The 22556-nt window shown below is 39.9% G+C and overlaps 1 protein-coding gene and 1 long non-coding RNA gene across 3 annotated transcripts in view; one reads left to right on the top strand and one right to left on the bottom strand.

Moving 5' to 3' along the window:
* Window positions 1-4055: 4055 nt before the first annotated feature.
* EDNRB (endothelin receptor type B) lies at window positions 4056-21474 on the bottom strand. Of its 2 annotated transcripts, none has more exons than XM_080576130.1 (8): window positions 19906-21474; window positions 18685-19179; window positions 9959-10071; window positions 9560-9764; window positions 9070-9219; window positions 7967-8100; window positions 7260-7368; window positions 4056-5732 (listed from the first exon to the last, which is right to left on the bottom strand). In XM_080576130.1, exons 2-8 carry the CDS (start codon window positions 19135-19137, stop codon window positions 5601-5603), a joined length of 1296 nt encoding a protein of 431 aa, XP_080432256.1. In that variant the 5' UTR covers window positions 19138-19179; window positions 19906-21474; the 3' UTR covers window positions 4056-5600. The 2 variants fall into 2 exon arrangements, with proteins under 2 accessions (XP_080432256.1, XP_080432255.1); XM_080576129.1 differs by lacking the exon at window positions 19906-21474 and adding an exon at window positions 19375-19708.
* LOC308187809 overlaps window positions 20059-22556 on the top strand; it is a 114088-nt gene continuing 111590 nt past the window's right edge. The window contains exon 1 of the long non-coding RNA XR_013944935.1: window positions 20059-20198. This is a non-coding gene — a long non-coding RNA (uncharacterized lncRNA). The remainder of the gene's footprint in view (window positions 20199-22556) is intronic.

Here is a 22556-nt window from a genome sequence, read left to right as displayed (position 1 = left end):
TGTTGGTTCATTTCACACTGTATTTGCATCTCATATAAAAATAAAAAAAATCCAAAATTTTTGCTAAAAATAACGTTTTTCTCTGTAAGAAAAGGTTAAATGGTTATACAAAATACAAAATTATGAAATACAATTAAATTGCCAACTACTAAAGTAACTAAATTATAAAATGGTTCCATAACAATTTCTCTTTGGAATAATATTATCATAGAATCACAGAATGGTTTGAGTTGGAAGGGACCTAAAAGCTCATCTAGTTCCCACCCCCTGCCATGGGCAGGGACACCTCTTACCAGACCAGGTTGCCCAAAGCCCCATCCAGCCTGGCCTTGAACACTTCCAGGGATGGGGCATCCACAGCTTCTCTGGTCAACCTGTACCAGTGCCTCACCACCCTCATAGTTAAGAATTTCCTCCTAACATTTAATCTAAACCTTCCCTTTTTTTGTTTAAAATTGTTCCCCCTTGTTCTATCACTATCTACCTGTGTAAAAATGTCACTCTACATCTTTTTTTCATAAGTTCCCTTTAAGTACTGAAGGGCTGCAATGAGGTTTCCAGAGCCTTTTCTTCTTCAGGCTTAACAACCCCAGCTCTCTCAGCCTGTCTTCACAGAAGTGCTCCAGCACTTTGATCATCCTTGTGGCCCTCCTCTGCACTTGTTCTAATATATCCATGTCCTTCTTGCGCTGGGGGCTCCGGACCTGGATGCAGCACTCCAAGTGGGGCCTCACAAGGGCAGAGCATAGTGGGACAATCACCTCCCTCAGCCTGCTGGACACTCCTCTGTTGTTGCAGCCCAGGATGCAGTTGGCCTTCTGGGCTGCAAGGATGCACTGTTGGCTCATGTTGAGCTTTTCATCCACCAGAACCCCCAAGTCCTTCACTGCACGGCTGTTTTCAATGAGTTCTTCTCCCAGTCTGTACTCTTGACTGGGATTGCCCGACTCAGATGCAGCACCTTGCACTTGGCCTTGTTGAACCTCATTAGGTTCATGTGTACCCACTTTCCTCAAGCTTGTCCAAGTCTCTTTCGATGGCACGGTCTCCTACAGGAACGTGTAGTAAAACATGAACCACTTCATGGACCAGACCCAGCCACAAGTAGCCAGCTGGACCATCCTGCTCCACCAACACCACCATGCCAACTGTACCCTTCTCAGTGGTTAGTATGAACCAATATTTGAAGGACGTAAACTACATGTATCTCCATGTTGCTATGTAAATTCTAGTATGTTTGGAAATCTGACTGATTCTTATCTGCACAGTTAATCCCCTAAATGAAACAACCAGGACTGCAGTAGATAAAACTGTGGATAAGACAGTTAGACAAGGAAATTGTGGCAATGGAGTAAGTTAGCTGTGTTGCAAACACCATGCATTGTTTAAGTATATAAATCTTTGGGATATCAAAAGAAATATGCTAAAAAATGCTTCTTCGTAATAAACATTTGGTTGGTGAAGACTTTGGACCATAGCCTTATTGAGGACCAAAGATGAAGGGAAAAGTGAAGTGGTGATGAGAGCTATTAAATAGAACATTTACTTACAAGGGATCTCATCTCTACAGGTGCTTCTGTTCCAGGCACAGGATACTTGAAGCTATGTGATAAAGGCACTGGGACCAGGAAAAAAGGCAAATCTATACAGATGCAGCAAGTCAGCAACTAAACAGAAGGAAACCTAACTATTTGGATCCAAACAACAATAACCGGAAATATGTTTTGGGATGTAGGAATACTGCAAACATAAAAAGTTATATATTTGAACAACCACAGAAAATTTAGATTGATATTGCTTCCACTGCTTTAGGAAAGGTAAAATGAAATGTGTAGGGAATTACAGTCATCATACAGAGGGGTGATGGTTCTCATGAGGCTTATTCCAGTATAGAATGCATGCAAGTCTAAAGTTTCATGCCTTTTTTTCTGTTATGTCCCTAACACAGGAGGATTTCTGACTATATATGGGTGTGTAGAGAAGAGATTGCAACTGGCATTTTGAGCAAAAACAAGCAGAGCAAAGATAGGCATGACTGATTGTTCCAACAAACAGACAATTTTGCAATGCGTATGCAAGTCTGAACTCTCTCCAGTTTTCAACAAGCTGTATAAAGCTATCCTGACCAAGACTTTGACTTTTATTTCTGAAATGCGTACTTGTTTTTTACCTATCAGTTAAATCACTAAATGAGATCCCAGAGAAGAAAAAAAGGTCAGACATCCTTTTTTTTTTCTTTAATGAATGAAAATTTTGAATATTTTATTGGTAATTTAATTTGCTTACATTGTCTGAACCTAAGAGGTTCCTATTTCGAGTAACCACAGAAAATGAAATATAAAATTATTTTACACAGCTATACAGAACAATTAAAAAATCCTTTTAACATTATTCCAGTACAAACAACATTCTTTTGCTAAGCCAACTGTGTCATAATCGATTAAGAGCTAGTCAGGACAGTGAAATACCATAGCTCACAGTAGATGCTCTATACCTATTGACTTTTCCATTTGATTCTCTGATGTATACTGCCAGTGTATCAATTCAGACCACCAAGACTGAAATCCCCTCTCAACTCTGAGAGAGCTGTATGCAGGCAGAATTCAGAGTGGCAGAAGAAGTAAAATCAAACTACCCTCTGAAGGCCAAAATACAGAGTTGTGTTGTAGTTTCTTCCAAGTTTATTTGTTTTCATGATGTGTCAGCTCTTCAGGCCATTGGGACCAATGACTCTCACATTGTCACACAAGATTGAACTCCTGCAAAGATGCAAGTGCCTCTCTGCAGTTGTTCAGTTACCTGTGACCCTCTATCTGAGGCTGAAATGAGCCTTACACAGGCTGTTTTACACCAACAGCTGATTTTACCCTCTTTCCCTTCCTAACTTTTTACCTCCCTCATCCAAAAAAGAAGACAGTACTTAGCTTTTTTTTTTTATTTTTTATTTTTTATTAAAGGCAGCAAATTTCAGCTCGGTATTTTAAAAAGCTCTTGTGCTCTAATTCTTCTCCAATTGAATGTTAAACTGAAATGAATGTTAAACATTCATTGATTTCAGTGGACATAGGAATAGAGCTGTACTGAGGACTTTATGAAATGCCAGTCTTCATTACTGAAGGTTTAATTTTATTTAGAACACAAATGCATTTGAGCTCTCCTGTGTATTCTTTTCAGTGTATTAAAGAAGAATTTCTGAAAATTTTATTAAAGAAAATATCTTCAGTAAAAATACTGCTTTGAAAAATACTGCAAAAAAAAAAAACAAACCAAAAAGTGTGCTAATATGTATATATTACTCCAAAAAGTGGGCAGCATATATGGTCTTTATTTGCAAAACCTAAATGTCTGACTTAGTAGGACTCATCCTAACAAAGAGTTAGTCCAGGAAAAATGAAAAATATGTTACACACTTGCCAATACAACAGCTATATTTTAAATAAAAAATAACAATAATATACATGTACAATATTGTAATGATATAAAACTTGATGAAAATAACACTGACCAGTATCAAACTTAGGTTTTAACTGATTATCCATTCTTAACAGATGAAATGCATTTCACAGAAATAGCTGCAGGTGTGGTGAAGTGATATTCATGGCTTCCCATGAGAAAGTTATCGTGAAAGTTCAAATAAAAGTATTTTATAAATATAAATGTATTAAAAGTTTTGTTCTTCAAAGGTTCAGCATTATAGCAGTTGGGTGTACGTGCTGCAGAGAAAGACGGTAACAGCAACCTAATGGCAGAAAACATACACACTTGCACGCACACAAACACACACACATGCTCAAATGCATGTGCATACATCCTCAGTTTGTTTTTACAGGCATAGACTCACTAGCTGTTGATGGGGCAACACCAGGGATGGGGTTTACCTCTCCTATTTTCAGTTGTCTGCAAGGTGTAAGCTACCTCAAGTCAGCTGAGATGAACGCCAACCAAGGCAATATCAGCTGAACATTTTAGAAAAACTGTTCTCATCCTGAGTATATTTAAGGCACTTTATGGAAAATAAAAAATTAAAAAAATATATCTGAAGTTAATTACGGCTGGAAAAAAGATAAAAATTACATGTGAAATTTGGAAATTAAAAAAAAATTCCTGAGTTTTGATAAATAATTTTATTATAATAAAATACCATGCCTGTTGAAAACATGTCTTTTTTTTTTGTCTTTTTTTTTCTTTTTGAAGAACTCATGCCTTAGTGCACAAAATATGTTAATAAGTCTTTGGGGACATCTGCAACAAATTCATAGGAAATGAAAAGCCGAAGAATGACCTGTCATGTATATACAAAATGTGCATTGCTCCCGGCAATACACATAGTGTTTACTACAGGCATCTTTTTGCTTTCTTATAGGGTCCTGCCCATATTTTAATACCTTATAATTAATCAGGCTTCACTAAACTATTTACAGAAGCAGAAACTAATCACACATCTTCTTAAGCCCATAAATATGGCACTACAGAAGTAGAACATTTTAAAACAGAATCAAGACAAGTGTGCTACATAGTACTGTTCTTTAGAAGTACAGTTTGTGAATTATTTTTCTTTATAAAAATTTAAATCTGTATGAAAACAAATGTTCAAATTCTCCCAATGTTTTGCTTTGTTACATTTTTTTCAACCTGCTGTTTCTGAAGGATTTTGCCCCAGGACAGTATACGGATTGCAAAAACAGTTGTAAGTAAGTTATCACAAATGTATCTTGAGAAAGCCATCAGGGCTCCTGAATGCCCATTGTTTACAGAGGATACAATCAATTTGTTTTCAATTAAAAATAACTAGTTTCCAATACTAGCCATTGCTTCTATCGTTTTATTACTCTACATTTTTGCTTTTTTTTTTTTTTGGTCTCCTCTGCTGCCATTAAACACAAATAACATGGAAACTGTGAAATGGACCATACCCAAGTGCTGCCAAATGCACTGAACAAGTGAAGTGGCTACAGAATGGTATTTATAGAGGTCTTGGAAATTCCTTCCAACAACAGTAGGTAAAAACAATCATCAGAGTGAAATGCACTTTCAACTTGACTGTATCCTTTAATGTTTCATTATCTACCTCTATAAAACCCTGATAAAAATTCTACTTTTTTATGTTTAAACTCGCATTACAACATATCTCAGGTTTTATTTTAAAAACAAAACAAAACGATAGTGATGGTGGTTAATTTGCTTTATAAAAGATAATATATTGAGTTATATAATAATACTGGCTTTGATCCAATTAAAGTTACATTATACTGCTTAGTAATTACTGTGACTCCAGTTCCTACAACTGTTACAGTGAATACAAATGACGGTTTAATATACAGGAAGTGGGGATCATTTGGAAGTGCTGATTCAGAAGTATTCAAGTGCTAACAATGACTTTTTATGCTTTTCCTCATGTGCTATAGATTACAGTTTTGTAAATGTCTGTGATTTTGAGAGTTGCACAGATTTCGGGCATTTTTTTTTATGATATTCTTTCAGTTTTGTGAAAACACAAAACTAGAGTTTTCTAAATGTTACCATCTCATTAAAAGTAATTGCCACTTTTACTTAAAAAGGCACCAGCATTAATGTAAGAGAATATACCTTTTATGCCTGTTTTATGAAGAGCTGTACTTGTTACTGGAGCGGAAGTTATCATATCCGTGGTCATTAGCTTTGAACTTTAAACAGGACTGCCTTTCCTCCAGGGACAACAGATCTTTGGATTGGCACCAGCAACACAAACATGACTGTAAAAATAAAAAGAACAAACATTTTGCATCATTTTGTTTTTCACATGTTGCAAGATGCACCAAAACACTGCCCTTCTTTAGTGGTACAGTAGGAAATGGAAAGCATGCACGCTGCCATTTTTGCATTGCAGCATAAGCAAAGAAACAAGGCTATGCTCTGCATTGCTCAAATGACAACTACCTAGTGGGATACCCCATTAACAACCTGAGTGCTGGACGGCAGGAAGAGAAATGTTTAAAGGCATCTCAAAATGAAATGAGACTTCTTTTTGTCCTTTCTTTGATAATCTTTCTTGTAAAAATTTATACACAGTAATCTATACTTCTGGAGTGAGATGCTGTTTAGTTCATTTTTAGAGGCGAAAAAAAAAGAGAACTCAGTAGGAGAATACTGAAAAGCTACATATAGTTTACTAGATGCACTTCAGTCCTTTTGCTCATGCTACGGACTAGCTTTGGGTGCTCAAAGTCACGTCAGGTTTCTACCCCAGACTTCTCTCCACACACCCACTTGTTTCCACACTTGGGGCTTCATCTGCTATGTGTTCTTAGACCCAGTGATTCTTTCAGGTTTCCAGCAATGTAGACAGGGAAGATGAGACCAACACTAAAGCTTCTGTAACATGTGCTGTTGTAATTATGAGGGAGATATCACAGTGCTACTAGATGTAGAGCTGACTGATATCCAACTGAAAGATGCAGCCAGTAAACAAGTTACACAACTAGGCAATAAGCCTAGCAATGGTCAACTGTTAACATTCTTAACAAAAGAAAAATCTAAGAATTTGTGTGTGGTAATGTAAGAACCCTGATACAGTGCCTGAAGACAATGAGGGGCCTCAAAAAAGCTCCAAGTACACTGGTGCTGTTTGGTGCTGCTGGGCACCAACTAGACATTTTCCAAGCAGAAGTGATAGATCAAGGTGGCTGGAAGGCTGTAGGACTGCTGGGAGATGGATTGCAATCCAGAGCCTCAAATCCTATATGGAGCCTCAAATTGTATATGGAAAACGAGTGTCCGGGGCTATTCACTTAAACCAAGTTAAAACTAATAGCAGGTGTGTCTCCTGGTGTTGGAAAGGCACAAGGGAATACTTGTACCCTCTTTGTTACTTAAGTGCCTACTGACTCAAGTGCTCAGCCAGGATGTGGGGAATATGCGGTCAGTGCCCTCCCTGTTGGGTTGCAGGGGATATGGCTACGTGAATCTCTGCAGAGCACACTGAGCCTGCTTTGTCAGGGCTCTCGAAGTGGCCACATGCCAGGTCCAGTCAGGAAGTGATGTAGCCTGATGAGCATGGTGCCGGCAAGCTATATTTTATGCTCCTCTCTTTTGCTTTCTCTTTTAGTCCCTATAAAGCTTTAATACCTTTCTACATAGCTTCAGCAGGAGATGAAGGGAATACCTATCATAACTTTAAAGTAAAATTTAATGAACATTTAAAACACTCTGTGTGTTATGGAATGCATTTTACTGCTGACATCGTCTTTTAACCAGAGGTGCAGCTCCCAACAGTTTCTTACCTTAAAGCAGTTTTGGAATCTCTTGCTCACCAAATACAGAGCAATTGGATTGATGCAGGAATTCAGTGAAGCCATGTTAATGCCAATGTAATCCATCACAAGAAAAAAGCTGTGTGGAAATTAAAGTAAGTGAGATTCTTCACATTTTCTCTGAAAATGCTTAGTGGAGGTTTACAGTTATGAAAACTGGATTCAGCTTTACTCAACCAAGATGATCTATTAAATGTAGGAGTAAATGGACCTCTATCAATAGAATTAACTTATGGAGGTGACAACTGCGCAAAATAATAAGGTTTGAATCAGTATTCAGAATCAGTATTCAGAAGTATCAGTATTTCAGAAGATCTAATCATCATAACTTGTGAGAGGAAATATTCATGAGGTTTTCTTCACAGTTTTAATCCTAGCTGTTCAGCTGAAAGGGAAAATGGGGACAGAATCTCCCCCCTCCATCCACATAATGCCACAGGATGGAACGTCCGTCCCAAAAGGGATGAGGAAGAAGACCGGGCAAACAGGACAGAAGCCCTCTGTTCGTGGTCTTCCTCATAATTTCCCAAGTCTGCTACCAGAGTGAAACCAGAATGTACTGGATGAGAAAGCAGAGACAACTTCAGGCATACAGAACAAGTTAGTTCATTAGGAAATCCAGGTATGCTTATGGAGCATGCCAGCAGCACATAGGTATTTTCTGTTTATAGTCTCACCTTAAAAGTTCACATCTATTTGGGTCCTTTTGATCATAAATAGTGAGTTTCAATATTCTGCTTAAGTGAAGTGGGAGCCAACACAAAGCAAAAACAAGTACCAGGCAGAATACAGTTTTGGCCACCTCACGTCTCTGAAAATGAAAATTGGAAAGAACATCATTACAGTTTCTGTCTCTCTCTTGATTGTTGTTGTCTTCCAATATCCAAATGTTTAATAAACAAAATAAAAACCCTATCATAATAGGAGTTAAGAGAACATCAAAGTAACTTATTTTCTTTGAATATGTACTTAATCTTTTCTATTGTTTTAGATGTCTTCCACCAATTCTCTGTATCTCTAATTTACAGAAGTATGAGTAATAATATGAAAAATCACAAACACAAAAACAGTCGTTTAAATTAAAATGAGGAAGATAGTCATCTGCCTAATCACTTTCAAATGACAGCTTGTTTACAATTGCATTTTCTTGTGCTTTGATCTCAGGCCTTACTTTAAAGGTTCCAAGAGATGTAAATTACAGCTTTATCAAGGTAAGATGATTACACTTATTTACACTACCATTGCAAATTAGCATGCAAACTAAAAGGCTATTAGAAAAGCAAGAATCACATATATATGTACTAATGTAGTTTAATTCTGCCTTAGTAGAATTAAATTCATGATATTTGATGTTTCCCTCTGGTGCACTACTAACTTGGAATGTATTTTGGAATGTGTTTTGTTCTGATACACTGCTAACCTCACTACAGTTTGGCATGAAATTAATTCAAAATAATTAACAACTTTACAGCACCGGTTTCTATATTACAGTATGATCTTAGTTTTAATTACAAAATACCCAGCTCTCATTATTATAAAGAAATAAAACCTATAAAGTCTGAAGGATTAACACCAAATGAAAAAAAGTGTCTTGTGACTGTCAGTAAATGTCTTAGATTTCTGATGGCTCTGATATATATGCAAGTTCATTGGCACCACTGCTAGGGAAGTACTTCTTAGCAGTGATCTTGAAGTTTTCATAAAATAACAAGAGAATGATGTGGCAGTAGAGGCAGTAAAGGTATTACGGTCAGCAAAGTTGTCAAGGATACATTTTTACCTGTTTTAAGTGATCATTTAAAGCAATCTGCATCCCACTTTTCTTTCGTAACATCTCACAGGTCATGAGAGTATAGAAAAGTGCTGTGATAGCCAGTGGCAAACAGAAGTAAAAGCTGAACAACCACCAGTCTTTAGCTTGCTTGTAAAACTAGAAGGGAAAAACAGAACAAAACAAAACAACACAACAGCAAAAAAGTATTGTTAGGAGTTGAATGTTGACCATTTTGAAAAGTGTACTATAACTAATTGGTTGGTCTGTCTCTGAAAAGCATCCATACATTACAGATGAAATGTCCCACACCCACAAGAAGACAGTTTTCTGAATGTTCTTCTTTTAACCAACATATTTCAGAAATTCGCCTGAATTTCATTTGAACATTATGTTCAAGTAAGTTTTGTATACGTTCGTGAACATTGCAATCCACAGATCATTGGGAAGATTGAAGGAACTGTTCTAGAGAGCTGTGGTACAAATTTCAGTGTCTTACCATCATAAAGGATGTTTTTTGTGTGGGGTGAAGTAGGCAGATTCTGAGATCCTTTCCTCTGTATTCCATTGTAATCATGTCAAATGCAATAGCTTCTGGAACAGCTAATACCACCGATATAACCCAGATCAGTACAATTTCAACAGCAGTCCACTTTGGCACTCCAATTCCTTTAATTCGACTCCAAGAAGCTACTGCTCGGTACCTGAAGCAACAGCATGCATTTGCAGATTAGAAGTGTGTGTGTGTATATATATGTGTGTGTGTGTATAAAGCCATCTGGTGTAACTGGCTTAAATTCAACTTATTAGTATTACATCAACTGAATGGAGAAGAGCATTTAAGCCAATGCTCTTATTTAAAAGAAATTATAGAGTTTGATGAAAAAAACAGTCTCACCTGTCTATACTGAGGGCACACAAACTCAACACTGTGATGCCCACTGATGCCTTTTGAATGAAGGGCACTAATTTACACATTTCAACACCAAAGGGCCAGTCCTCTGCAAGTAGCTGTGAAAAGAGAACAGAGATTAGAATGGAACTTTTTTTTTTTTAAATAACTCACAAAGCTGCAAAATACTCTTGTTTTTCTTTTCCAGCTTGTAAAAATTAAGTCAATTAGAGCCATTTTACAAAGTAGTCTCCAAGGTACATGTCCTAAAAACAGGACAGTAGCAACGCAGACAATCCCCGTCTGGGCAAGAATAAGCATAAAATCTTAGTCCTGACTTTTCAAGCCGTACAATTCCACTCATTTTGCTTCCAGCTTCACCAACTCAGTGTTTATGGTGAAAAATGACTGAGAAGTGGGGATTTCCCTCTCCTTTGGGAAGAGTGTTCATGGCTTCTTAAATGTTGCAAGTAACTCTCCATTTACTAGAAAAAGAGAAAGTGACTCGAGGTTCATCAGAACAGAGGCAAAGGCTACAACTGCACAACTGGGGTGGTGTTTAATTGAAGCTTGATGTCGAGGCTCCCTCAGCTGAGAAGGTAAGCAACACCGGAGGGCAACGCATCTCAGTTTTTAGCTGACCATCCAATGATGAAAGGCGGGTCCTTCCTGTGGGACTTCTTCCTTCCACTCGACACTCAAGGATCCTAACCAACTAATTTGAAGTAAATATTTCACAGCAGATTAAGATAGACCAGACAAATCCTGCATTGAAAATCTTTATTGACCACTTTTCCAATGACCTGTATTACAATACCAAAAGAGCTAGCTGCATATACCTGTATCTGCTATAGAAGAAAGAAAACAGGACAATGCTTTTCAGGCTGAATTAATTTTAGGTTGGATTTAGGTTGGCAGTTTGGGTCTTACACTTTCATGGAAATCTTCCATCACATCCCTAGTGGTACACTATAGCTAACTTAGAGAACGAGATTTACTGGACACAGAAAGCACTTTCCTTGTGGCTGACACTATGAACTGTTTGCCTGTAGCTGCATTTTAGAAATATTTAATCTTTGTACTGCTGCAAGCTGCTCTAATGGCTCAAATACGTCACAGCAGCAGCCAAATCTTCCAATTCATCATAAAAACAAGGCTCTCCAGAATAGAGATTATGCCAAGAAATACCGCAATTGTTATATATAAAAGTAAACCTTCTGAGTTTCTGTAATTGGTTACATTATCTAAGCTCATCTCTATGGATCTGTTTTTCGTAACTTTCTTCAATTGGGGCCTCTTGGATCTACTGTGGATAGAGGAGTTCAGAGTATAAAAGGAGAGGAAAGAACAATGGCAATTGCCAAAAAAAAAAAAAAAGGATTACAAAGTCTTTCCTTCATCTCAGATCTCCTCAATCATCTTTTTAAAGAGGAATGTAAGAAAAGAAATGGATCACCATATAGTTAGATTCTGCTGAGGTCCAAAATGATTGAAGATAGCCACAGAATTGCCTGCTCATGTTGGTTTGGTTAAGCAAAGCCCTCAAGAACGTGTATATGTGCATCTAGAGATAAGCAGTTACATGGGCCAAGATGGACAATTTTTCAAAAACCCTAATATAATTTAAGTATAATTTTCTTTTAACACAAAGGAAGTTAAGTACATTTCACGAGCATGTGCTTTTAGAAATCCCTATGAAGTGCCCACCAGTATTTTCAAGTACCACAATGCCTTCAAAACTCTGCTTTAGTCCTATGCTGAAATGGGATCTTTGAAAGAGCAGCAGTAGGAAAATTGTAACATAAACCCGCTTTGATCTATTTCTACAATGATCTACTTAAGTAAGATGAAGAGCGTAATGCTTCTGCAGAAATGAAGCAGAAAAATAAATTCTAAGGATTTATGTTTCTTGAGAGTTTCATGGAAAGCAATAAAGCAGAGGAACTAGGGAGGAGGCTGTAAGGACTGTACAGTATGTTTTGCTTATGCGATGTGGGAAAATAACTCAGACTGTAATTAAAGTATTTTCAGTAAAGCCTCTCCCTAAGACTTCTTTTTAATTGCTGTAAGGAGGTGATAGTAACAAACTGCTGTTAAGATTGCAACGTGAAAAATCACAGGTTTTCTAAATATACACTCTACAGAATCAAATGACACCTGCAATAATTTATAAATAACAGGCAGTGAACATCCAGCTTACCACACACCAAGTTGCTATAGAAATCAAGATCTTAGTAGCAAGTACATTGTATACTTGTTTATAATATCTATTGTATATTGTACATTTGTATATATTAAGCCAGAACTGATACATTAAAAAAAAAAGCATTTTAAAATTGAAGTATTTTGCTCTTCACCAAACTAAAATCCCAGAACATTGATCCAGTTTTTGTTAACAGATCCTATGAAGAATTTTAGCTACGACTAGCTGGTGTCTGTACAAGACACTCCCTTGTCTCTCTTCACTAAAATCACAATAATTTAGCCACACATGAGACTTCCCAGAACTAAAGCTTATCTCTCAGGTGCAGACAGTCACACCTGTGCTACAAGCTGCCTGGATTTAAGCCAGCTGTAGTTTGGGAGCCATATGGCTGGATTGTAATTGGGCTGCACATGAGTGGATGTGCTCTACTGAGAGAAAAGGTGCATTAGTTTGGGTTTAGCATCACGTCAAAATATTACTTTCATTCAGCCAGCTTTTAAATCAGGAGCAGAATGGACACACAGCTGTCTGCATTAGATTGGAAAAACATGTCCTTTATCTCTTGCAGCTGATGTATTATGAAATTTGAGCATTTTAATGCATGAGTCACAAATTTCTCTACCATGGTATTGCAAGTGGCTAATGATATGCTTTGCAGCAAAAGCTTGAAAACATAGATAGTAAAATAAAAGCAGAATATTTTAATTGCTGAACTATGCTTCCGTTCGTTTGTACTCTGTATTGCCGTCTCCTCAAAACAGTGCCTTATGGTACCATGAAAATCCTTTATAAAATATTCAATAAAAATTCATTGCAAAGTGTTTGTGGAGAAGAACAACTGATTATTCTTACTGAAGTACAGGTATGGCCTAATAAAATTTCATATGGGTAGAATTATTTTCTTATTATTCATAACAGGGTATCTGTACAAAGAGACTGCCGTTTTACAAATGACAAATGACTTTGAGTCATGAGATACTGCCAAATGGCAGGAAAGAGGAAAAATAATGTTGCGTTTTCAGAAGTAAAATGCCAAGTCTACCACTGGCTGTATTCCGAGTGACCTTTTCCAGTATTTTATTGTCATTTGTTTTACATGAGTGAAGTTTTAGCTGCTAAGGCACAGAAATGTGTTGAAAATTAAATTAAATAGAGTAAATGGAAAGAAAACACATTGAAGAATGATGTGAATTCATACTGAAATGAACTAATTCTATTGTGATAGCACTGTTTCTACACCTGACACACTCCTAGCAATCTCCTTCTCAGACTAGGCATGGATCTGAGCATGAGCTGATGTGAAAGCTTCACAGCAATGAAAGTAGCCCCAAGAGATATTGTGACTCAAGAGACACACCTGTGAATTACAATTCCTGCCCTGCTTCCTCTTGGTTGTGTAGGAAGACAGGGCTGTTAGCAGTCTGCTGCTGGAATATGCTAGCACGTGAGGACGATATGCTGCTCCTGATGGCTCAGCTGCTGTGGCCACCAGCCACCAGAGATGCCACGGCTCCAACCCACTGTTGTTGACTTTCCACAGTCAGACATGAAGAAGGAGCAAGGCGTGCACTTATTTATGTCTGTGTCCTAGTTCCAAGCAATGAATGCACATGAAAATGCAAAGCAGGAACTCTTACTTCCTCCTAGCTCTGCATTCACAGTAAGTCTAGTTCACAATGATAGGACTTGATTTTCATATTTATCAACTGCAGAGTTACATGAGAAATCAGACATACAATTGTACACCTAATTCATAAGCAACATTTCTTTCAATATATTTGTGAAATGCCTGGCAGATAAAGGATTTTTCAGTATTTCACAGGAGCAAGCTTTCTCAAAAATGAGTTTTCCCAGGAAATTAAACTTACGGTCAGGGCTGAGTCAGACATTGCAATACTTGGTAATGTTTAACAATAATTAGGACTTATTCATATGTCAGGGTGGGATTCTCTCTTTAGATAAGAAAATTTATTTCTCTTTCTCTAGCTAAGCTAAGAATATTTTACTGATCTATCTAATAAGCAGTGTACATCTTAACATGAGGCACATAATTATTGTCTTTTTCATGTGTCTTTATGAATAACTTTTGCTTGCAAACTTTTTTTTTTTAATACTGAATTAAGATGAAGCAATATCATACATTCATCTTGAAAATGACAGAAACCTTATCCTGTCTTCTCAAAGTCAAAAGTTTCTGCAGTCTCATAAACCCAGTAAAAGAACTGAATCAAAAGCAACAATAAAGAAAACTGAGCTGTGCTGCTGTCAGATAGGGAAGCATAAACACAGGGCTGAAGCTAAGTAAGTAATTAACAGAAAATGAAATCTTGTTTTGAAATTTGTCACATGCATCTTTGAGTGAACGTATAAATAACAAATGTATATGTAATGAAAAAATTACTCTAAATTTACAAATCTATGTTGATGTTGTCTAATGTATTCTGATTTGTAGATCTGTCATGAAAACTGTTTGCATATACTTTCAATGTACGGGCATTTCTACTACTCCATATATGGGACTTCAGCACAGACTGTTCCTATTTAACTACAGAACAAAGTTACCCACTATTGTCTGTAGAGTGTAGGCAGGTTCCTCCACTGGACAATTCAGGTATTTGCCAAGGGCATTCGCTGATCATGATCTTAGGCCAACTAAACATCCTACTTTATATGGTCAGAGATTCATATAAACTTTGAGTAAGAAATTCTAAGATGAACTTTGAAAGACCTCAAGTAAATGGTTCAGATGTTGAACAAAAGGAAATAGTGCACATTTCCCCCGTTAAAAATGGTTATATTCTTTAACACCAGAAGGACAGGTGGCAAGGTGTTGTAATAGAACAGAAACAATGTTCTCTGAAGACACGCAGTTTTACTTTTTGGGGGAAATTAGGAAAAGATTGGCCTTATCGTGATGGAGGCAACCTTGACTTATGCCCTGTAGGTACTTGCATTGTAAGAGTTATATCATCACAAAGACATTTCCATGGAAACCCTGCCTTTTTTAGAACACAGCTGGATTAACAAGGGGGCTGATTTGAGTCTTCATGTGATATGCAGTCCCTAATCTGTTTCTTTCTTATCTTACCAACGCTTGACAATGCTATATAATGTTAACTATTTTTATGTAATCCCTAAAATGTATTATAGAAAAAAATAAATCATTGCCTCCAAAGCTGACTTTGCCCTTTGATCACTGGCTTAGATAAAGACCAGTTTTTGTTCCTTCTCTGACATTCATTTTTTCTACTCTTGCACTATACTCTGAGATAAAGGAACCTGTCACAGTATTTCCAGGTAGACATTCCTCATTCATTTGTGTCATAGCAAATTGATAGCTGAAGTTCAGAAAGCCATACAAAAGTGTGCAGAGGATATGTTCTTTACCCCGCTGAATATCTATTGGAACATGACAATAAATTGAATTTAATATATGAGGATGAGTATTATAAAACAAGAAAAAGAGAGATATCTTTATGTCAGAAGAGAGAGCAGGGTATTATATTATTTTATTTACAGCTTTTAAAATTATATGTTCCTATATTATTACAGATATATACATGAGAAGCAGAGATAATAGAAACCATAGAAATCATAGAATACCCTGAGATGGAAGAGACCCACAAGGACCATTGAGTCCAACTCCTGGCTGCACACAGGACTACCCAAATGTTGTGGAACTACATTAAGTCTGGGGTTTTCAATCTTGATGTTGTTTTGGTATCTGACACATGAGAGCTATCACCTTTAACAGTTTGAGAAACTGAGTGTAAGCCTAATAGGAACTGCAGAGAAATCAGAAGGACAAATGGCCACTGCTTCCCACCTTCCATAGATTAAGAGAAGGACATAAAAGGCTTGCTGACCACTGGAATACAGTATTTCCTACTGTACCCTTCTGCGCCTTACATTCACACCTTAAACAACTCAGATTGACAAAGACACAGTGAAGGAGCTGATCTAGGCATAAGAGCACCTTATGCTTTACACTTTTGCTACAACTATCAGGAATTTGGCAAAGCATTTTGTTGCACGCTGAAGAATGATTGCCTTGGGCTTTTCTCTACTTCACATTCTGCAGTTCTGGGGGTACAGCCAAAGCCAGCTTGTTTACCAGGACCCTGAAAGCTGAAAAGGTCTCCCACGTTCAGCTTGCCAGGACGCAACGCTCCACTTTACCTAATTTTGTACCCTGTTTGCTGATTGTGTGAAGGATTCCAACGCTTCACATTTTCTACAGAATGTATTTACCAAATTTATCAGTGGCAATGGACTAATTAGCATGTTATACATCAGACTGCATTTATCTCACAATATACGTAACATCTGGTTTTCTTCAGATACCCTCAAATGAGTGATCTAAATGTTCATTCGTGTATTTTTTCAGCTACTTACTCGCTTAACTTAAATACTCACAGAGGACATCTTTTGCAGTTATCACATTTAATAGCTAATAAAAATATGTTCCTAGAGTGAATTCTGAGTTCTCTCTTATGGATCTGTCTGGGAAGTGTTTACAGGCACTTTCATACTTTCTACAACACGAGTTGTTGAGTAAGCCGATAGCATTTTTTTTAACAGAACAAATTCTTTCACACTTTTTCATGTAGCTGTCTAACTGAGGATCTGGTAGCAATTCTGAACATCTGTTTCATTCATTTTGAAATTGTTTCAAATTGCAAGTTACAACTGTTAAGTATACTTGATTTACAAACGAAGGCCTCCCTAGCCTTTGTTTTTCCCACACAGCTGGGTGATTACAGCCAGCGTGTGTTTGCTTTGCAATATTGCCCCTCATAAGATTGCTTTCTGGGTGGAATTAAATGTATGCAGAATTGATTAAAAAAAAAAATAAAAGAGTTACCACCTTCAATTGCATTCAATTCTTAATTTTGACTAAACAAACAATATTTAAAGGCTGATTTTAATTACATTTATTCAAAAGTCCTGTTTTAAACCAGACGCAAGTATTTCACTCACTATTCCAATCAATAAATTAATTCTGTTACGGGCCTTTCATTAAGATGCAGTGCAGCGTTCAGCACCTGAGAACTATTGCACTGCTCCTAACATTCTCCTCCTAACACGATAAAAATCCTGGACTTGCAGCTGGTATAATATTTATCAGCTTGCAGTCTGACCTTTTATTCCTCCCACTCCAACCTACTCACGGTGATATACTTGATGACATTCAATCAAGATAAGGACCGCGGCATATTACTACATTTTATCATTAATTTAATTTTAAAATAGTGTCACTGAGATTGCAAAGTGTTCTACGGAGCAACTGCTATTCATGTACTCTTTTTGCATTTTTTTTGAGAAGGAAAAAAATGTTTAATATATTTTAGAAAAATACTTTTTCAAAACAGTTTAAGTATTTTGTTTTTCATAAATTCCAGTCTCACACACCTCTCACAAGAACTATGACAAATAGTTCTGCATGGAAATAACATGGAAAATACTGATACTACAAAATGAAGAACTCTCATGTAATCCAAATTATCCAGCTCAGGAGTTTAACACTGACACGATGAGTTCTGAATTCCCTGCTTTGTAATACTTCAATACTTAAAAGGATAGATATACAGTATTTTCCCACTTCAGCAGCTTCTGTGAATAATCACTACAGATACAAAAGACTAAACTCAAAACCTGCACTTTCAATGTTTTGTTGTTTTTTTTGTTTTTTTTTTTCCCCGAAAGATAAAAGTAACAAAGCCCAGAGCTTAAAACCACACATATAAGAAGCAATAGATCAAGGCGCACTTTATGCAATAACTAACATGCACTCAGGGACCCGGCCTGCAAATTTTTATGGCAGAAGGTGTCTTGGTATTCCAGCATCCCTCCCAGAAATGCTCATCCTGACTAGAGGCTGGATTCACATGCACAAGGAATTCATAAGGACACAAGGACTGCTCAAGCTGAGTAGAGATGAGACTGAGATAATACTCTTGTAGCAAGTCTTATCACGTTCAGGAGTAGGCGTGCAAGAGCAGCAGGTATGGCTCCCTCCCTCAGCTGCTCGTGCTGCAACACTGGGGAAAGGGTTCACAGCTCAGGAGAGCATCACACCTCCCAGCCACTGCATATATCAAAGAATGTCCGAAAGCCCCCGTGCCACCAGCGACTATGTGGGCCCACATGAAGTACACGACTGACCCTGCCCCAGCTGAATAGATGGGGCTGAGCAGCACCCACAGATGCAGAAGGAGCCGGCCTTCAGTGCCTCCCCTCCATTCCTCGGGGAAAGGAGAGGCGATGGTCCCACTCCACTGAGCATCAACCTACTCCGTGTAGGTCCGTTTTCCCTGGGATGAAGCATCTGCTCCCAGGTGGCTTTCGGAGCCTGGCCACCAGTGGTGCAGACCTCTGTCCCATTTCCAGCTGGCAGGGCAGGGATCAGGGCAGAGGGAGGACATCCGACCTGCTCACCCCCCTCTGAGATTTTTGGCCGAGGGACAAGCTGCCGGGTGCAGGCACCCCCGAACCCGCTGCCGGGCCCTCCCCATCCCCAACTCACCTTGTAGACGTTGATGGGGATGTCGATGATGATGTGCAGCAGGTCGCCCAGGGCCAGGCTGGCGATGAGGATGTTGGGGCCGTTCCTCATGCACTTGTTCTTGTAGATGATCCGCAGCAGCGTGGAGTTGCCGATGATGCCCAGGACGAAGACCAGGCAGGACACCACCGTGTTGATGTACTTGAAAGTCTCCTTGATCTCCGTCTGCCCCGTGCACATGGGGGGCGAGGCCGAGCGGGGCCGCCCGCCGCCCACCCCTCCAAAGCCCTTGGGCAGCGCGGCTGCCCGGGAGGCGTTGGGCGGCGTGGGGGGCCCGGCCGTCGGGGGGGCGGCCTCGGCGGCCCCCGGAGGGCCCTGCAGGCCGGGACCCGGGGGTCTCAGGGCTCCGTTGCCCTCGGCGGCGTCGGCGGGGCGGCAGCCGAGCAGCAGCAGCAGCAGGAGGGCGGCGGGCATGGCGCGGCGCGGCCGGACCCCGGTCGGGCTGTCAGCTCCGACCTGCGCGGAGGAGAGAGGGGACGGGGGGTGAGCTCCGGAGAAGGGGAGATAAGATGGGGGTGGGGGTGGTCGCCTCCGTGTGTGCCTTCCCCGGGGGGCGCCGCCGCCCAGCAGCGGAGCGGAGGCTGGGGCGGGGAAGCCCCGTGGGGGGGGGGGGGGGTGGAGATCCCGCTGCGTACCCCCTCCGCTCCTCACCCCCGAGCCTCGCCGAGCCTCGCCGCCTGAGCCTCGCCGAACCTCCCTCCCCGCCCGCCGCCTGCGGGACTGCGGCTGCCAAGCGAGGGAAACGCGCTCCGCCGGTTGCTCCCCGCCCCAGCCGGCTGCCACCGCGATGGGCGCCCCGGGCCGCGGCCGGAGGGAGGGAAGGAAGGAAGGAAGAAGGGAGCGAGGGAGGGAGGGAATGAAGGAGGGTCGGGATCCTGCGGAGAGACCCCGGCGGCTGTCAGCGGCGCGGCCAAACCCGCCGCCTAAAGCCGAGCCGGCCCCCCCCCTTTTCTAAAACATTGGCCCGCAGCTGGCCCATCCGTCACGGACAGACCCCACCCGCGCCCTCCGCCCACCCGCGCCTCCCCTCCGCCTCCCCGCACCCCCTTCCCACCCCCTTTATCCCCCACCCCACAGCCCCCGGGGCTCGGTCCCGACCCCGCGATGCCGCCGGGGGGGTTCCGAGTGCTGCCAGGGCTGGGGGCGCCCCTCACGCCGCCCCCCGGTCGAAGGGCTCCCTACCTCGGTACCCCGCCGCCGCCGTCCCTTCTCGGAGCCCGTCCTTCTCGTCCTGGGGCAGGTCGAGCGTGTCAGCCTCAGTGAGAAGTCCTTTTGGGGGGTTTTAAAGCAACTGGCGAGTCAACGCGGTTGTTAAAGGAGATTTTGGCACTGCCAGGGGACGCCTGCGGGGACGAAGAGGTGTTTGCCCTGCTGTCCTCCCCGAGACCCCCGTGTCTGCGTGTTATTCCCGCCTGCAGACAAGCCCCCAGCACATCCAGGGCTGTAGGAGCTGCTTGTAGAAGGCGGAGACTTCGGTGAGTTTGGTGCCACGATGTAAATCACTTCACAAGCTGGGGTACTTCGTATACTGCCCTTAGATAAGCCGTGGTGTTTTGTCCGTCACGGGCTAGTAGTAATCCAGCTTGGTTATCTCGTTGTTGCTTTGGGCAGCCTGAGCAATGCATCTGATCTCAGCCAGCTCGTTCCAGTTATTGAGCCCTTCAGTGAAGCGTAAGGAAAGGAGCAGGGAGATTTGTGCGGGCTCTTGTGGAGAGTGAGAACTGCCTCTGAAGGCTGGAAACAACTGCACATCTAACTAAAATAGATTTAAAGATGTTTCCCAGCATATCTGTGAACAAGCTCCCTGATCTTTTCATGCTGGAAGCTAAATCATATGCAGAACATGAATGTGTAAACACTTCATTACAGAGTGACCCACTCACCTGCATTATTGACATGCCCAGAGGGGAAAAAACCAAAACCCAATTGTTTCTTTTAAACTTCTCACTAAATGTTGGTCTGATCTCTCTCATCTTCCCAGCATCTCCTGATAACACCTTCTCGAGCCACTGTGGCAGACAGCCTTTTCCTTTCCTCATTTAACTCAATTTTCACATATCCATCTTTGTTGAATATGAAGCATCTTTCCCATTTAATCACTCTTGACTCATTTCCTAATTTAGCTGGCACATTCATTTTTCCTCCCTGTTTTGTATTTGTGAAATGAAGGCACCAGACACACTTCTCAACTGCATGAGTGTAGCTGGAGGTCGATTGTACTCCAGCTGGAAAAGTGATCTTTTCAGGCTTTTTCAGATTATGTATTGCAGTAGGATACATTTTGCAGTGCTGGCTGATTCTGCTCTGGATGACACAAGTGTGAAATTGAATTAACCCTACAGAATCCCGAGACCTGTGGACTTAAAGTCAATTTTCACTTCTACATTTTCTTCATTTCCTGTTCTGCAGTCTGTGTTTGCAGCACCGATTTTTATTAGAAACTCTTGCCAATTAAAATAGAATTAACTTTTATCTGGTCATGCCTGTTAACAAGCTTATATAACATGCAAGGTTATAGGTCTTGAAACATCCTGTGCTGACCCTGACCATCACGAAATAGATTGCGACTACACTGAAATATGCTTGCCAACATTTTTGTTAGCTCAGTTCCATTAGATATGTTTGCTACTGTTTGGTAGCACTTATTCCAGCATCAGAATTATTAGTAATAGCAATTTAACTTCAGAAAATGTTAGTAATACCATTAGTCCATACAGAACTCTGGACAACTGCTGATACTTGAAGCAGAATTACTTTGTGGTGTTGCACAAAAAAGAATCTAACCTCTTTCTGATGGCCAGCAGTTTGCCTGGACCACCTTTTTTTTTTTTTCTTTTTTTTTTTTCTTTCCTGATTACTGTTAGATGTGGTGAACAATCAATAATGAAAATTGACCATTCATCAGAACTGAAGGGATAGTCAAGGAAATAAAATTGTCTAAGTTGCTACTTTTTTTTTTTTCTCTACTCTGTCTTTTCATAGTTCGGAATACTTGAGAAATTAAAAAGAGTATACACTATGATCCAAGTCTCCTTTAATTAGTGAAAAAGTAATGCTGCTTGTATATCTTTTTTTTTTTTTTTTTTTTTTTTTTTTCTGTGTGTGTGTGTCCCAGAAAACAGAAATACTCCTGGTCCTTCGGAAAGTTCATTTTTGTACAAAATGGGGAATGTTGCATCCTTATCAAAAAGATCCTCCAGACAGTTTGACACTTGTTTTACTATGTTCTGTACTTCCCCTGCATTTTATCCCACTGGCTATTAGCACTTCAATGAAGTGCTAGTATAGCCAGTGACTCTCTTAATTATAAGACAGATGCAACATGGTTGATAATGCTCTTTTTTTTTTTTTTGGAATGTCATACACAAAGTAGATAGATAGACTGGGTAACTTTTAGTCACCACCAGAATGATTTTCAAGAACAGAAAGATTTTAAAAAATTATTCCATTATGTGTAAAATAAATCATGAGAAGTGGTACAGATTATTGCACCAAAATAATCCTCCTATTAAGATGATGAGATACATCTCAGGAATCTATATTTTAATGCATGCTGTATTCATTCAATCAATGGGATTTTTTTCATTAGCTTGCAGATACTTTTGCAACTCTCATTATTTCTCTGTTTATGTTGTTCAGTAACTAAGTAGCTTTGGAAATCTGCCCCATCAAGCCTTCTTTTCTTTTTATTGAGTCTGGTGGAAATTTGCCTACTAACTGGGGCAAGTTCAGGATGAATAGAAAGAATAGGCATCTCTGTGTGAGCCAGTCATTAGATTCATGAGGTGAATTAAAGTCATAAAATTGTTTTCAGTGTTTTAAAAGTTACCATA

Source organism: Anser brachyrhynchus (assembly GCF_964034855.1).
Source record: "Anser brachyrhynchus genome assembly, chromosome: 1".
NCBI lineage: Eukaryota > Metazoa > Chordata > Aves > Anseriformes > Anatidae > Anser > Anser brachyrhynchus.
This window is presented reverse-complemented; position numbering and strand designations above follow the sequence as displayed.